General features: G+C 42.8%; 1 protein-coding gene across 1 annotated transcript in view; it reads right to left on the reverse strand.

Moving 5' to 3' along the window:
- Positions 1-14,404: 14,404 nt before the first annotated feature.
- fgd1 (FYVE, RhoGEF and PH domain containing 1) overlaps positions 14,405-17,500 on the reverse strand; it is a gene marked incomplete at its 5' end in the record, with an annotated part of 55,571 nt that continues 52,475 nt past the window's right edge. The window contains 1 exon segment of the mRNA XM_039800479.1: positions 14,405-15,821. Within this exon segment, the coding sequence (XP_039656413.1) occupies positions 15,540-15,821 (282 nt within the window).

Genomic DNA, 17,500 nt, shown 5'->3' on the forward strand with positions numbered 1-17,500 from the left:
CCACAGATAAAATTATTGTCATTTTACAGGCTAATAGGCTACTTTTAATTTATTTTATACTCTTTATAGATCCCCCATTGGGAAATTACAGTTCACACTCTGTTGTTATTACACACTAGTACATTCAGGCCTGATACACACCAAGGCGGCTTAAGCTTCCAGAACTTCGAACCTCCTCACGGCGCCATTTTAATGCTAACAAGCCATCAGCTTCCGTTAGCATCCCAGTGATTACCCATTCATTTTGGCGCCACTTTGACAGAGAATAACTTTACATCGAGGCGTTTAAAGACTCTATTTGTCCGTTGTTTATTTCTAAAGAAACCACGACAATGTATAAAAGGCTCCATTACCTTGTACCTCACGTTATGGCCGTAGCAGGCGACTTTTATAACAATAGGCTAACGATTGGGTCATAACCACGAGACTTACTGTCACACAGTAGAGGAATTACCGTATAGTACAGGAGAAGCTCACAGGCAGTTTGGACTTCCATTAGCTGTTTAGGTTTAATGACTAATGTTAACTAGCATGTTAGTGATCAGTAATTAGCCTGTGCCTATGTTATCTCCTTACATATACCTACGCTCTCCGTCTCTGTAAGATTGGGAATGATTGAGATTTCTCTCGGCACAGCTACCAGAAGACTTCACACTTTCAGACCGGTTATTTTTCATTGTTTTTGCTTTTATATTTATCTTATTATTCTGTGTATGTGTATAACTGCTTAAAATTAAGTAATGCATTACTGTTCTTTTCACATACTTGTAATGCACACTGAGTTTAAATAAAACAATCAAAACAGAAAAAGTTAAGGTAGCCTATGATTGAAACACCCGCAGGTGTTTTCTAACTGTTCTGTTTCTGTGTTTTGAGGCCGGACTGGACTGATCCCACCGCGGACCAATGAGCTGCGGCTCTGCTTGCTACACCCAACCAATAGGACTGCGGCTGTGTTCACTCACAGCCAATGAGCTGCCTCTCTCTGTACTTCAGAGCCGCCATCTTGTTTGTTTTCTATTCTTCTGTGACGGGAAGTGTGTCGGGGAAATCCCGTGTGACGACAGCCCACCACGACTGATCGGCCGATCTCAGAGTGACAGGAGAGCCGGCCAATCAGAGGGCCGTAGAGAGGCAAGGGGGCGGGAGCTGTGTGTTTTTTTAACCAAAAGACTAAATGAAAAGGTTATTATTACAGTGCGTTTCATCAGCACGATGACGGTGACATCACAGATACACAAACTCAATAAATAGAAATTAAATAAGTGTTTTATATTTCTTTTGTAGTTTTTCTACTCGTTTGTTTTATGTACAGTATATATTCTTTTTTATTTCTATAATTTTTAAAAATAATTATTGTAATACTGTTCATCACATATGTGTAATTCATACTATGTTAAAATAAATAAATAAATGATAAAAAACTACTACTACTACTACTACTACTACTACTACTAATAATAATAATAATAATAATAAATGAAAAAGAAAAATATGAAATATAAAATAAATTAAAAAATGAATAAATAAATGAATTAAAAATAAGTGATTAAATACAGTATATATTTTTTATATTTCTATAATTACTTAAAAATAAGTATTGTAATACTGTTCATCACGTACGTGTAATGCATACTATGTTAAAATAAATAAATGAAAAATAAAAAATATTTAAATATAAATAAAATAAAAAATAAAATGAAAAAAAAAAAAAAAAAAAAAAAAATTAAAAATAAGCGATTAAATTGTATTATATCTCTCTCTGTTTATTGATTCCATGAGGATTTATTTCTCCTGTTTTAAATGTTCATGTTCTGTTCTTCTTCTTGTGTTGTCACTAGATGGCGATGTTGTTTCATGTGTAAGTGGTTCTACAGCATTACAATAAAGTTTTTTGAAATAATTAATAGTAATACCATAGGCATGGTGGGGGGGGGGGAGTTGAGGGGTTGTTAAAATCGCCCACCCCCCCTACCCCCAAATAATTCATTCTGGGCTTTTGCAGAAAAACATTTTTTCAGTGTTTTTGTCGCTTATCTGGAGGTTTTTTTCCCAAAGATTTTGTCTATTTTTTTAAATATTTTTTTTCCGAGGTTTTTGTAGTTTTTTAAAAAACGTTTTTGACTCTTTTTACTTTTTTAAATGTTTGATGCATTTGTGGTTTTTCTCAATACACGCAGAGGTCCGCAGACACACTGATTCGACTCAGACTTTTCTTTGGTAGTCTCGCGTTGCCAGACCTTCCTCCACAGCGCTGTGGAAGAAGGTCTGGCTAGTCCACACAGCATTCTGGGATGGGAGAACAACGTGCTCTGGTTTATTGGCATTTCTTTAAACCAATCACAATCGTCTTGGGGGCGGGGCTAAGCTCCGGACGGAGCCACGGTGCCTCTGCTAAATAGCCTCTGGAAGGAACTTGTTTTGGTGGAACATGTGTACGTTCAAAAGTAGTTTTAGTCGTGCAACAGAAAGCTCCGATTGGACAGATAGTCTAGCTAGCTGTCTAGATTCACCCTGCAGAGATCTGAGGAGCAGTTAACCATAGTCCTCACAAATCAGCCGGAGGTTAGAACCCCAACACAGAGACAGAGGAAGGGGACAATAGATATAGAACAATATATCTATTAAGGGGACGGACATCCAGCCGAAAATGAGGGACATCTGGCAGATCTTCCGGCAGCACGGAGCGAAATGAAACATCATTGATTACAACACTGAGTAGAAGTAGTACTGAGTAGAAGTAGTACTGAGTAGAAGTACTACTGAGTAGTAGTAGTAGGAGTAGAAGTAGTAGTAGATGTACTCTCAGGCAGTCCCTTGGTCAGTTTTTATGTTTTTATTTAATGTATAACCTCAAACATTTCTCATTGTATTTTCTTACAGAAGGGCATGATGGGAAACAGACATCAACAGGATGGAAGGCAGTGGCCGGCCACTTACCAATAACCTGCAATCAATTAATCAATTAATCAATTAATCAATTAATCAATCAATCAATTAATTAATCAATCAATATTCAATAATAACAAGATACCAGAAACTACACCAGGAAGCAGAATACACACAACCAAAGCTGCTGTTACACCCAGAGAGAGAGAGAGAGAGAGACAGAGAGAGACAGACAGACAGAGAGAGACAGACAGACAGACAGAGACAGAGAGAGAGACAGGGAGACAGACAGAGAGAGAGAGAGAGAGAGAGACAGAGAGAGAGACACAGAGAAAGACAGACAGACAGAAAGAGACAGACAGAGAGACAGAGACAGACAGACAGAGAGAGAGAGACAGACAGACAGAGAGAGAAAGAGACAGACAGACAGAGAGAGAGAGACAGAGAAACAGACAGTAAGAGAGAGAGAGAGCGAGAGAGCGAGAGAGAGATGATGGTGGATGTTGTCATGGTAACTAGTCCTGTTGTTACCAAGGTAACATTGTGGAATCAGGACTGGGCAGCCCGTGTGTTGACACGTTGTTCCAGGAACCTGGCGGTTGCTGTAGCAACGTGTCAGTTAGATAAGCATTCCGGTCACCTCCTCTGATTGGTTGTTAAAGAGCTACGTGTCATAAATCAGCTTTATTTCATATATTTGTTGCTGTTCAGACATTTATTAACATCATCTGTCGTCTTCCTGTCGACCACGCAACTTTTAGATTTTCTGGGTCAAAATTTAAAATGAAAACTTGTCGCTATTCCCAATGTTGTTGTCAGTTTTTCCGATGTTTTTGTCAGTTTTTCCAATGTTTTTGTTGGTTTTTCCGATGTTTTTGTCAGTTTTTCAGATGTTTTTGTCGGTTTTTCCGATGTTTTTGCTTTTTTTTGCTGCGTTTCTTTCATACATTTGTTTTTCAAATGCTATAAAATTTTATAAAACACCCAAATTCAATAAAAAGTAGTGAACTGATCATATATTTTACTTGTGAAGAGCGTTTTATGGAACCATCCACGTTATTTATTCTTCCAATTCTATTCTAATTTGACCCAAGGACAACAGGTGGGTTAAAGAGCTCCGTATCATCAGCTTTATATAATACTGTATATTTGGCGATGTTTAGACATTTATTAACATCATTTGTTGTTTGTTTCATCAAAGATCCTCTGTAGCTAAAGAGAGCGCATTACAAGCAGCGCCAACGGTATGAAAGGGTCCTCACTTCCTGCCTCCTAAAGGGGCGTGGCCTTGTTTGTGTTGTGAACGTTGTGTGGGTGGATGAAAAGTTACATTGGTATAGGCTAGTTAATATTTTCTTTTGCTAACTTTAGATATTTACACAGCCAAAAGACATATTTAGCATTAAAGCTCAATAAAATGTTTTCTAATTTGCATTTTTTTCAAGCAACGGTTGTAACGGTGAACATACAAGGTTTTCGCCCAACAGCAAAGTTGTCCTTGTTGCCAGATCTCGCGAGAGTTCGGTTCCTGAGACAGAAAAAGGTCTGGAACAAAGTTAATTTTCTCCTGATGTGTCCGTCTGAAACATAACATTTTAGTGTCTGAATGTGCAGGTGTGTTTAGGGCGTGTCCAAATACACTTTTGCTAGTTTGATGGCGGTAAAAAGAGTCCGTGTGCCGGGCGCCTGGTCCTAAAGGGTTGTCCTTAGTGTCTTCATTAATCAGAGGTGTGTTTTGGGCGTAACATGCAATCAACCAATCAGAGATCATCTCCCATTCCCTCTAAAAGCCAGGCGCGTTTGGACCTTGGAGCATTGCTGTTATGATGGAGGATTTGCACCCTAATATTTTTATTAGTAATCTTGTGCATGTGTGTGTGTGTGTGTGTGTGTGTCCCTGTGTGTGTAACAAGCATAGTGTGTGCGCGCTGTGCACGAGCCTAGGAGCATTTGACTAATGCTCTGTTAAAATAACAATGAAATGCTGCGTTATTGACTTTAGACCAGGTTTTTGTTGGTCAATGGCGCCATCACTTCCCGCTGCCTCAAGATAGCAATACTCCCAGAATGCACCTGAACACACCTCCCTGTAAGACCTGCACGCCCAGAATGCACCTGAACACACCTCCCTGTAAGACTAGCATGCCCAGAATGCACCTGAACACACCTCCCTGTAAGACCAGCACGCCCAGAATGCACCTGAACACACCTCCCCTGTAAGACCAGCCCCCCCGAATGCACCTGAACACACCTCCCTGTAAGACCAGCACCCCAGAATGCACCTGAACACACCTCCCTGTAAGACAAGCACGCCCAGAATGCACCTGAACACACCTGCCCTGTAAGACCAGCATGAAAAGAAGCACCTGAACACACCTCCCTGTAAGACCAGCAGGCCCAGAATGCACCTGAACACACCTCCCTGTAAGACCAGCACGCCCAGAATGCACCTGAACACACCTCTCTGTAAGACCAGCAGGCCCATAATGCACCTGAACACACCTCCCTGTAAGACCAGCAGGCCCATGGGCCAGAGATGGGCTCAGGTGCATTTGTTATTTTAAAACGACGTGGGCGCTGGACGGGAAAACTGACAACTGCGTCGGTCTTAAACTAGCAAAGACACTTCAGCTTCATCTCGGCGAATGAAATCTGTGTAACGAGGGTGAAAATCGTGACTGGCTCCACGGTAACAGCAGTCCTTAACTCTGTGACCGTCTGACGAAGAAGAACCAGAGAAAGTTTGAGACGATGAAGATGTGTCACTAACTGATTTTTACGCACAAAACCCTCCAGAGATCACATCAGCATCAAGACGGGAAGTTTTTTAAAAAAGGAACGTGATGATAATAATATCACTTCGCATTAAAAATGACAAATAAATAGAAAACCCACAGACTGTAACTGAACACCGACAGCGACGTCTGATTTGGCACAAAAGTTCGATAAAATTCAGAAACTGTAAGGCAAAAATACGTGATGACACCAGAACAACTGAACCAGCTCCGACCGAACAGAACCAGTTGGAACCAGCTGTGGTGGTATCTACATCTAGGCGGGCAAGTCGGACTCAACGACCCATCTGATTGGTGGAGAGCTAACCACGAAATGGCGGGCAGGATGAGCGTGACTAGAGTCTCTCAAAATCTGACGAAAATCTTTTAAACTGACTTTTGTTGAGCTGAAATGAAGACAGATTCAGGAACTGCATCACGGCCGATTTCTCTCTTAAAATGTTTTCAGAAACATGTTTCGTGAACTATTTTAGTCCAATATGAGATATCGTATTCTGAACGAGACGCCATTAATGCCCGGTTGTAACATCCAGGAAGCAGCCAGACCCATGTGACCCGTTCGTCCAATCAGCTGCCAGTTTTCATTTTTGGGGCGACAATACAGATCAGCGCCACCTGCTGTTATGGAGACGTATTACGTCTCGTCTCTTCGGTGTGTTCTGAGGAACTTTTTCTCGGGGAGACCGATCAGCCCGACTGGCTTTTCTGCCGTCGATCGGCCGTCTGGTTGGTGTGTCGGGCTTAAACTGGGTTAAAGCTGACCAGCACCGGCTCTAACTGGTTCAGACTAGCTGTAAATAAACCAATTAAAGCTTAGTTTTACTGGTTACACAGGCAGTAAGTGGCTCTGCTAAACATCTTTGAATAATTGCATAACAATAACTAAAACTGAAGCTGAAACGCTGGCTGACTGTTGTAGAATATTAGTTGTGTGCAGTCATTGAGGAAGTGATTCAAGGAAATATCTCTGACGAAGAAGATGAGGAGAGAATAAAGACACAGGGAAAGCTCAGATCGGAGTTCACTTCGGAGGAGATCTTGGTGGACCGAGCTCTGACTTCATTTCTCTCGCTAGGGAAACTTAGTCTCCGTTTGTGAACCCACAGCTGTGTTCTAACTCTTATGCTGGACTCAGTAAATTTGCTTAAAGGTCCCATGACATGGTGCTTTTTGGATGCTTTTATATAGGCCTTAGTGGTCCCCTAATACTGTATCTGAAGTCTCTTTTATATAGACCTTAGTGGTCCCCTAATACTGTATCTGAAGTCTCTTTTATATAGACCTTAGTGGTCCCCTAATACTGTATCTGAAGTCTCTTTTATATAGGCCTTAGTGGTCCCCTAATACTGTATCTGAAGTCTCTTTTATATAGACCTTAGTGGTCCCCTAATACTGTATCAGAAGTCTCTTTTATATAGACCTTAGTGGTCCCCTAATACTGTATCTGAAGTCTCTTTCCCATAATTCAGCCTCGGTGCAGAATTATAGCCACTAGAGCCAGTCCCACAATGAGCTTTCCTTAGGATGTGCCATTTCTGTGTCTGTAGCTATTGAGGAGGAGAGAGGGGGGGGGGCAAGGTGGAGGGTGGGGGTGTGACCTTGACCAACTGCCACTTTGCTCGTTTGAAAGCAATGATGTCTCTCTCTCATGGGTGGGCCAAATTCTCTGGGCGGGCAAAGCAGAGAAAGGGGAGGTAACCTTTCCCCTTATGACCTCATAAGGAGAAGATTCCTGATTGGTCCATCTGAGCTTTCATTTTCTCAAAGGCAGAGCAGGATACCCAGGGCTCGGTTTACACCTATCACCATTTCTAGCCACTGGGGGACCATAGGCAGACTGGGGGAACGCATATTAATGTTAAAAATCCTCATAAAGTGAAATTTTCATGCCATGGGACCTTTTAAACTGAACTTTTCGTCTCAGATTGATCCTTGTGTTCTGGTAATCTATGGTAAAGATGAAAGAAGGCGAGGGAATTCATAAATTGGAGTCAGATTTGACAGGCTATAGGGCCTTTTTTCGGACAAATTCCCTCTACACTATCATGGCAGCACCGGCATTATAAATAAACAGGGACGAGCATCTCTGCTACCGCTGAGTGTTTAATATTTATCTAACGTTAGCTTTGTCGTCACATAAAAACTCCGAGCTTGACAGGCCACTCGTGAATGTTTAGCTAACGCGGTAATCAACGTTAGCTTTTTGGGAAACTGAGGTTGCTCTCTCAACACAGCGAGCATCTGCGGATGTTCACGGGAGTCTAAAGTTGCTAATTAATGTAATATACAGTACACTGCCTCTGTTTGTTTTCAATTATAGCCTTCTAGTTAGCCTCCTAGCTCCAGCTAGCTCACATTAGCAGTTCCTCACATCTCTGCAAAAACATCTGAGCAAACATTTCAAGCAGGCGTCATTTTTAATGTAAATTTCCCATCTAAAAAATTAATTTATGTGATAATTTAATTATTTTCATCTAGTTATAACCGGCTCAAACTGGTGTGAGAGACTGTAGCTGGCTATAAACTGGTATCCAGCCCAAAATAACAAGAAATACTTAAAAACATAAACTGATATATTAGCCAACACTCTGTATACTGAACACTGTTTAGGTTTGAATATGTGCTTTTGGCACATTAAGAGAAAGTGCACACCGGACTGATACAACAACACTGTTCAACTGTATCATACAAACACTGGTCAGAACCGGTCCGAACCAGTCGGGACTGGTCGGAACCAGTCTGCAAAAGACTCTGAAAATAGAAATAAAATAAAAGTCATAGAAAACAATGAAAATATCCAACAACTGCTCAACAGAAGTCACTCAGATTGAAATTTAAAACATGTTTCACCACATTGAGACAACTGGTGATGATGGGAACTGTAAGGCTGAGTTACTGGGGGTCTGCTTTACACGCCAAAAACACGCTAGAAACACACCAGGACATCCAGAGCCACAATCAGACTGAGCACCATGTTAGTGACTGAGCTGTGAAGTTAAGTAAGAAGAGTTCAACGTTTACAGGACTCCAGGTTTAAAAATGTTGTGTGGAGTCGGATGTTTCATATTAGTTTCATCTCTGTGTCCGGGACATGGTTAGCGTAGCTTAGCAAAAAATACTGGACGCTGGGAAACTACTAGCCTTGCTTCGGAAAAACTCTGGACGCTGGTAAACTGCTAGCGTAGCTTAGCGAAAAGACTGAAAGCCGGGAAACTGCTAGCGTAGCTGATCGAAAAGAGTGGAAGCCAGGAAACTGCTAGCGTAGCTTAGCGAAAAACACTGGACGCCGGAAAACTGCTAGCGTAGCTTAGTGAAAAGAGTGGAAGCCGGGAAACTGCTAGCGTAGCTTACCAAAAAGACTGGTAGCTGGGAAACTGCTATCATAGCTTAGGAAAAGACTGGAAGCCAGGGGAAACTGCTAGCCTAGCTTAGCGAAAAGACTGGAAGCCGGGGGAAACTGCTAGCGTAGCTGATCGAAAAGAGTGGAAGCCAGGAAACTGCTAGCGTAGCTTAGCGAAAAACACTGGACCGGAAAACTGCTAGCGTAGCTTAGTGAAAAGAGTGGAAGCCGGGAAACTGCTAGCGTAGCTTACCAAAAAGACTGGTAGCTGGGAAACTGCTATCATAGCTTAGGAAAAGACTGGAAGCCAGGGGAAACTGCTAGCCTAGCTTAGCGAAAAGACTGGAAGCCGGGGGAAACTGCTAGCCTAGCTACAGAAAAAGACTGAAAGCCGGGAAACTGCTAACGTAGCTTCGGAAAAAGACTGGAAGCTGGGAAACTGCTAGCCTAGCTTAGCAAAAAGACTGGAAGCTGGGAAACTGCTATCATAGCTTAGGAAAAGACTGGAAGCCGGGGGAAACTGCTAGCCGGGGGAAACTGCTAGCCTAGCTACGGAAAAAGACTGAAAGCCGGGAAACTGCTAACGTAGCTTCGGAAAAAGACTGGAAGCCTGGAAACTACTAGCATAGCTTAGCGAAAAAAACTGGTAGCCAGGGGAAACTGCTAGCGTAGCCTAGGAAAAGACTGGAAGCTGGGGGAAACTGCTAGTGTAGCTTAGGAAAAGACTGGAAGCTGGGGGAAACTGCTAGCGTAGCTTAGGAAAAGACTGGAAGCTGGGGGAAACTGCTAGCGTAGCTTAGGAAAAGACTGGAAGCTGGGGGAAACTGCTAGCGTAGCTTAGGAGGGGAAACTGAGATACATCTGAAACATCTGACTGTGAATCTAAACTGTGGAGCCAACATGGCCGCCGCTGAAACCCAAACAGTCTGATAAGGCTCTGGCTTTGTGGAGGTCTGCAGAGTGCGGAGGGACAGCGAGCGTTTAACCTTTAACCTTTACATAGTCTCATGACCGAGGGGTCACGAGAGAATAAATTATATTTACAAAAATCTTTACTCTTTGTTTTCTTCTTGCATCAACTTGCTTCAAGCAAACATCAAACACAACCCAGACTCAAAAACACTGAAATATCCAACAGGAAGTCTGTTCAGTTCATCATAGCATCAGATAGAGTCATCAGAATAACAATTATAATATTAATAATATTTTTTTTTTTTTACTATCAAAACACTTTGTCCAAAAGGTGTTTATCGAGACAGAGAGAGAAATACTGGACGACTGTAAGTCAACATGATAAAAACAACTGAAGTATTTTCTTTTGGGGTCCGTCTAATCGCTGGATTCCTTGTGTCCCGAAATCCCAGGAAACAGAAAACCACTGAGTGCGTCCATCTGACCAAGTTCAGAAACATGGAGGTTTTACAGTCCAGTCTGGATTCTGGGTTCCTCATCATGTCCGTGTCCATCTTAAAAAAAACTCTTTTTAAAAAAAAAACTTTTTACATCCAACTAAAAAATTAAATAAAAACTTTTATCATCATCATCATCATCATCATCATCTGGGACTGAGATCATCGGAGTCCTGCAGAAGCCTCTTATCTAACGGGATCAGTACGGTAACTAACTAATCAATTTCATTATCAGTTCATCAAGGGTGTAACTTTGGTTTTAAAGAGTGTGTGTGTGTGTGTGTGTGTGTGTGTGTGTGTGTGTGTGTGTGTGTGTGTGTGTGTGTGTGTGGGCGGGGGGGTAGGGACACACACACAAAACAGGGGTCTGTCTGGGGGGTCCTCCGCAAAAATAAAGTTTTCTATTTGAATCACATTTCCTGCATTTCTACCACTGAAATAAAATGGATCGAAAGGCCATTGACACGACAAAATGGCGATTGTTGTGTCGCAGCTCGCCGCTGGGAGGGGTCTCCTTTAGCGTCGTATTCAGACGCGCTCGGTCGGGACTCTTGGAGTCACTTTCTGACACTCTGGTAGATAATACTGTTTACGACCTGCACGATCTGTTCCACGCTAGCCTATGGCTAGCCTCCACCGGGAAGCTAATGTTAGTTTAGCTAACAGCTAATTCGGCTAACCGCTAGCTGACAGGTAGATTCAGTCTAAAATGACGTTAAGTCAACCTTAATGGGAGAAGCAGCTACAGCTACATTAAGACTTTACAGTAATAACAATAAAGACAAATATTGAGTGATTGTATTTTAAATGAGCACAAGTAAAGTAGAACTGACGTAACAGCTGTTATACAGTACAGGCCAAAAGTTTGGACACACCTTCTCATTCAATGTGTTTCTTTATTTTCATGACTATTTACATTGTAGATTCTCACTGAAGGCATCAAAACTATGAATGAACACATATGGAATTATGTACTTAACAAAAAAGTGTGAAATAACTGAAAACATGTCTTATATTTTAGATTCTTCAAAGTAGCCACCCTTTGCTTTTTTTGATAACTCTGCAAACCCTTGGTGTTCTCTCAATGAGCTTCATGAGGTAGTCACCTGAAATGGTTTTACCTTCACAGGTGTGCTTTGTCAGGGTTAATTAGTGGAATTTGTTCCCTTATTAATAAAAAAGCAAAGAGTGGCTACTTTGAAGAATCTAAAATATAAGACATGTTTTCAGTTATTTCACACTTTTTTGTTAAGTACATAATTCCATATGTGTTCATTCATAGTTTTGATGCCTTCAGTGAGAATCTACAATGTAAATAGTCATGAAAATAAAAAGGAAACTTTTGGCCTGTACTGTATATGTTAACGTTTATTTTCAAGTTTTATTTTGAGGGTCTTTTAAAGTTATTACATGCTGAATCAGCTAGCGGTTAGCAGAATTAGCTGTTAGCTAAACTAACGTTAGCTTGGCTGTCGACCGGAAGCGTGGAGTGTCGTAAATCCTCGTACAACAGCACATGCGCGAACATTTTGCGCATGTGCAGAACGGATCGTGTACCGACACCATCCACCCCCTAACCACCCTAGAGCTGAAGATCTCTTAATTTCTATCATTTTACACGGGCTCAGGCCAGGCTCAGGGTTTCGTGGTAAATGAGCGGTCAGGCGATGCGTTTCGATTAGCGTGTAATGGATGCTGGGGAGGTGAAACGGAGGCTGGACTCTGGAGGACTTATTTTATTTCTTTGTTCCAACTTCCAAGTGGCCGATAGCCTCCGTTAGTCACGAAAAAACTATGTTAAAACGTGTAGAAATGACTCATTCTTGACAAAAGGCAAAAGAGCTGTGTGCGTGCGCGTGCGTGACCACATTTGAATAATATCGGGCTGTAAACGAAGGTCATGAAAGCTGGGTCATGACAGAAAGGAACCAGATCCAGCGTACGAGCAGCTGAGATGGGTTTTTTCTCAGGGGGGGGAGATGGGGTGAGGAGCTCGGAGTAGAGCCGCTGCTCCTTCGCTTCGAAAGGAGCCAGTTGAGGTGGTTCGGGCATCTGGTAAGGATGCCCCCTGGGCGCCTCCCTAGGGAGGTGTTCCAGGCACGTCCAGCTGGGAGGAGGCCTCGGGGAAGACCCAGGACTAGGTGGAGGTACGTCCAGCTAGGAGGAGGCCTCGAGGAAGACCCAGGACTAGGTGGAGGGATTACATCTCCAACCTGGCCTGGGAACGCCTCGGGATCCCCCAGTCGAAGCTGGTTAATGTGGCTCAGGGAAAGGGAAGTTTGGGGTCCCCCTGCTGGAGCTGCTCCCCCCGCGACCCGACACTGGATAAGTGGACGAAGATAGATGGATGGATGGATGGATGGATGGATGGATAGATGGATGGATGGATGGGCTGTAAACGGGTTCAGGCTTTTAAAAAGCCATCAATCAAAATGTACATGTCAGGCTCGGGCCTCGTTGGGCCCGATTAGAGCTCTAAACCAGCCTCCCTATGCGTTGTCTCTCTTATTACTATGTAATCTTAGGCCGGTTACACACTGGCTGCGTGGTGTGTCCGTTTATATTTCGGCTCCCAAGTTAACAGGTTAGAGCATGCACACTGTCTGCCTGACATGCACGTCTCAGGCCGAAAACTCGTGCACGCTAGAAATATAGCCGACGCCTATTTTTCACGCGACACGCCAGCGTGTTGGAAGCGTTTCCAGACTAAATATAATACGAAAAAGATGTTTATACGTCGTTTGCGTCGTGATTTTTGCGTCGTATCTGACGCCGGGAGCCACTGACTAAGCGTCAGTATTTGCCGAGTTGGGAGCGAGAACGGGTTGAGACGCACGGAACTCCACGGCGCGTTCACGTGCACCTCGTTAAACTAATGGTGTATTCAACTGCACCTAGTAAACTCTGAGAAACTCAAACTGTCGTTGCAAAGTACCCTCCTACCATCTAGTGGGTCTTACTGTGGCATTGCCGTCCCTGCCGAAAAAGGAAATGTTCAAATCGAAAACTGAATCAAATCGTGTATTTGGAGAATCGTGACACCCCCTAATAATTATACGAACTGATGATTTTTCAGCGCTAATATTAAAACAAGCTATAAATGTTAAAGAGATTTCTTCAGGATCGCGATGAAACCGCCTCAGTGATTTTTATTAAAACCTGCAATACAGTACTTCACCAGCAGACGGCAGAGAGGCTTCAGGTAGAACCAGTCCATGCCTCGGAGCAGAGGCTGCTGGGAAATGTAGTTTACCTCCAGACAGGGTGATGTGATTGGCAGGTTTCGGAGGTCAGACAGCAGCAGTGGAGTTTAAAACTCAAACACAAAGAAGAGTTTCTTCTTCAAAGGGGACATTTAGGGTCTTTTAAGTGCATTTAAAGAGGACATATCAGTCTTTTGTCTCTCTCGGGTTTCCAAAATCTCGCAGCATCTCCTCGTTTCCTGCAGAAGGAAACCAGAACTTTATCCTTAACAAACGGGGAAGAACCTCTTGTTGACAGCCTGATCCACTCCTCAGCTGGACTCCAACGTGTGTCTATGTGTGCTTGTTTATTCAGTTTCACTCCGGTGAGATTGATGACAGTTGTTGTGTTTGTTGTGTTGTTGTTAAAGGAGCCCTGCCACACGTATTTCATGACTTTGTGGTGATGTCTGAAGGTCTAACCATGGACTCTGTAACCTTGGTTACCTTGTTTCAAGCCATTCTAGCGCGGTATAGAAAGCCTACAGGAAGACTCGGCTCGATTTGTGCCAGTTCTCATTAATATTCAACGAGCTAAGCTGTTTGAATCTGATTGGCTAACAGCTAGCCAATGAGAGCCTGGCTGTCGGAATCCTTTACCCCAGCCCAACTGGGCGAGCTCATGAATAGTAATGAGCTCAGGCAGTATGATGTCAGACTGACCAGCTTTTTTGATTGGTCTGATTTCTCCTCTTATTTCTGTTCAGTGGCTAGAGCTGACAGAGGAGGTAGTAGTTCATTTTCACATTCACCACATAACACACACACATATGGACCTAATAGATTTCAAAAAATGCAAGTAAAAACGGTTTTGTATGGCAGGGCAGGATCAGAGACCAGAACCTGGACCTGGATCAGCGAATGTTCAGATCACATCAGAACGTATTCGACGGCATTCTCATTAAGGGGTCGTATACGGGGGCTTTAAATTAACTTTTTTTGATCACCAGCCAACAAGGTTAGTATGTTTTTTAAAGTTACCAGCCAATCAGATTTGTTCCATTCGTCTTCGATGCTATTTTCCGATATTTCTGGTTTTTCTCACTTTTTTCAACATATTTGCCGCTCTTTCCGACATTTTGGGTTCTTTTTTTAATCAATGTTTTGGACACGTTTTTTTGTTTGTTGATGTTTTGGAATTTTTGTATACAAATTTGGCGCTATTTTGGATATTTTTGTCACTTTTTCAAAAAAAATTGCGCTTTTCACACTTTTTTGGATGTTTTGAGAAAATAGTTTTTGGACCAACTCGGGGAGCCAGTCAGTCCGACTGACTGTTCTGCCGAAGGTCAGCCATCGGGTTGGTGTGTCGGAGCCTTAACAGTAACCAGCCTGCAGCGTCACAGATTTACTAATCTCTATAAACAGATATCTGCATCTGAATACATGATCTGTTGGCAACACGACAAGATTTTTGGTATCAGAAGCGTTCTGGTTTCCGTTTAGGTAAACCTTCCAAAGAGATGAGGAACGCTATTGGTCAAAATGCAATCTCTGAACCTAACAGTTATCAGCTGTATTTATTATCTTATTTTTACTGTACTTTTAACTGTTTATAGAAATTAACAGCAATGTCGTCTGGAGCTAGGACACAGAATAAAGTATGGACTCGGACTGTAAACAATAACCGGTCCTGGGACCCCCAGAAATAGTGTCCGGCACAGGTGGGAAAAAAACCAACAGAGAGAGACGCCATCTTGTGTCTGACTGGAGGAGGAATCATGCAGTGTGTGTGTGTGTCTCTGTGTCTGTGTGTGTGTGTGTGTGTATGTGTTGTATCAGCTACGAGTGTATGAACATGTTTTGTAACGGTATCCATTAGCGACCGGTCTTCATTATAGCCATCCTTCTTTGTCCGGCAGAATCACGTGTTTTCTCCCTCCGCCGCGGCCGCGGCCGCCAGCTCCTCCGTCTCCTCCTCCAGCCGCTCCACGATTGGCCGGTAGACCGGAGGCTCCTCCCCCCTGCCGGCCCTCATCAGGACGTCCATCCACCGCCGCTGCAGCTCCTCCCCGTCGGCGCTGAAGTACAGCGTCAGGTGACTCTGGGAGATCTTGAAGGCGTGGCGGCGCTCCAGGCGGTCACATGACTCGGGAAGGGAGACCTCGAAGCCGATCAGAGGCACGCTGCGCTGCGCCTTTACGTCCTGAGGGGGGGGGGGGGTGGTGGGATGGGGGGAGATCACAGATACAGAGTGCATCATGGGTATTATTACACCATACTTTCTTTATATTAGTCCGGGACTGAAGGAACATTTAGTCTTCAGTCTGGTTCTGATTTTCTGAGTTTGCATGTCAGTTATGTACTGCCCCTGAAAATGCCTATAGACCCCTGAAAACCCCCTAAAACCTCCTAAAGACCCCCTAAAACCGCCCCAAGAATCTCTAAAACCTCATGAAGATCCCTGAAACCTCCTAAATACCCTTAAAACCTCCTAACGACCCCTAAAACTAACCCAAGAACACTAAAACCTCCTAAATACCCCTAAAACCTCCCCAAGAACCCCTAAAACCTCCTAACGACCCCTGAAACTAACCCAAGAACACTAAAACATCCTAAATACCCCTAAAATCTCCCTAAGAACTCCTGAAACCTCCTAACGACCCCTGAAACCTCCTAAATAACCCTGAAAACCCCCTAAAACGTCCCAAAGATCCTCTAAAACTCCCCAAAAAATCCTAAAACCTCCTAAAACCCCCTGAAACCTTGTAAAACCCCCTGAAACCTCCTAAAAACCCCTTAAAACCTCCTAAACCCACCTGAAAACCTCCTATAACCCCCTGAAAACCTCCTAAGAACCCATACAGACCCCTGAAACCTCCTAAATACCCCTGAAAACCTCCTAAAACCCCCTACAGACCCTGGAACCTCCTAAATACCCCATGAAAACCTCCTAAAAAACCACTGAAAACCTCTTATAACCCCCTACAGACCCTGGAACCTCCTAAATACCCCTGAAAACCTCCTATAACCCCCTGAAAACCTCCTAAAACCCCCTACAGACCCTGGAACCTCCTAAATACCCCTGAAAACCTCCTAAAACCCCCTACAGACCCTGAAACCTCCTAAATACCACATGAAAACCTCCTAAATACCCCTGAAACCTCCTAAAACTCCCTGAAAACCTTCTAAACACCCATCAAAACCTTCTAAACACCCTTAAAACTTCCCCAAGAACCCATTAAAACCTCCCTAAAGACCCTGAAACCTAGAGAATTATTACACACATAGTTGTTGACGGTGTTGCTTGTTGATATTGTGGCTGTAAGTAACACCACGGCCTGTAGGGGGCGCCTGTAGCAGCTGCTGCACACGGTTACGTATCAGACACGGTATTAGGATAAATACATTATAACCGTTCTATTACAGCAGGGTTTCCCCTCGGTTAGTGGAAGACTTGGGTGTGTGTATTCGGAGAGGGATGCAGAAACCCTGCACAGTATTATGATAGTATTATGATAATATTATGATAAATATTATGACAGTATTATGATAATATTATGATAAATATTATGACAGTATTATGATAATATTATGACAGTATTATGATAGTATTATTATGACAGTATTATGACAGTATTATGATAATATTATGACAGTATTATGACAGTATTATGATATTATGACAGTATTATGATAGTATTATGATAGTATTATGATATTATGACAGTATTATGACAGTATTATGACAGTATTATGACAGTATTATGATAATATTGTGACAGTATTATGATAGTATTATTATGACAGTATTATGACAGTATTATGATAATATGACAGTATTATGACAGTATTATGATCATATTATGATAATATTATGACAGT

This window comes from Perca fluviatilis, chromosome 5 (genome assembly GCF_010015445.1).
Source record: "Perca fluviatilis chromosome 5, GENO_Pfluv_1.0, whole genome shotgun sequence".
NCBI lineage: Eukaryota > Metazoa > Chordata > Actinopteri > Perciformes > Percidae > Perca > Perca fluviatilis.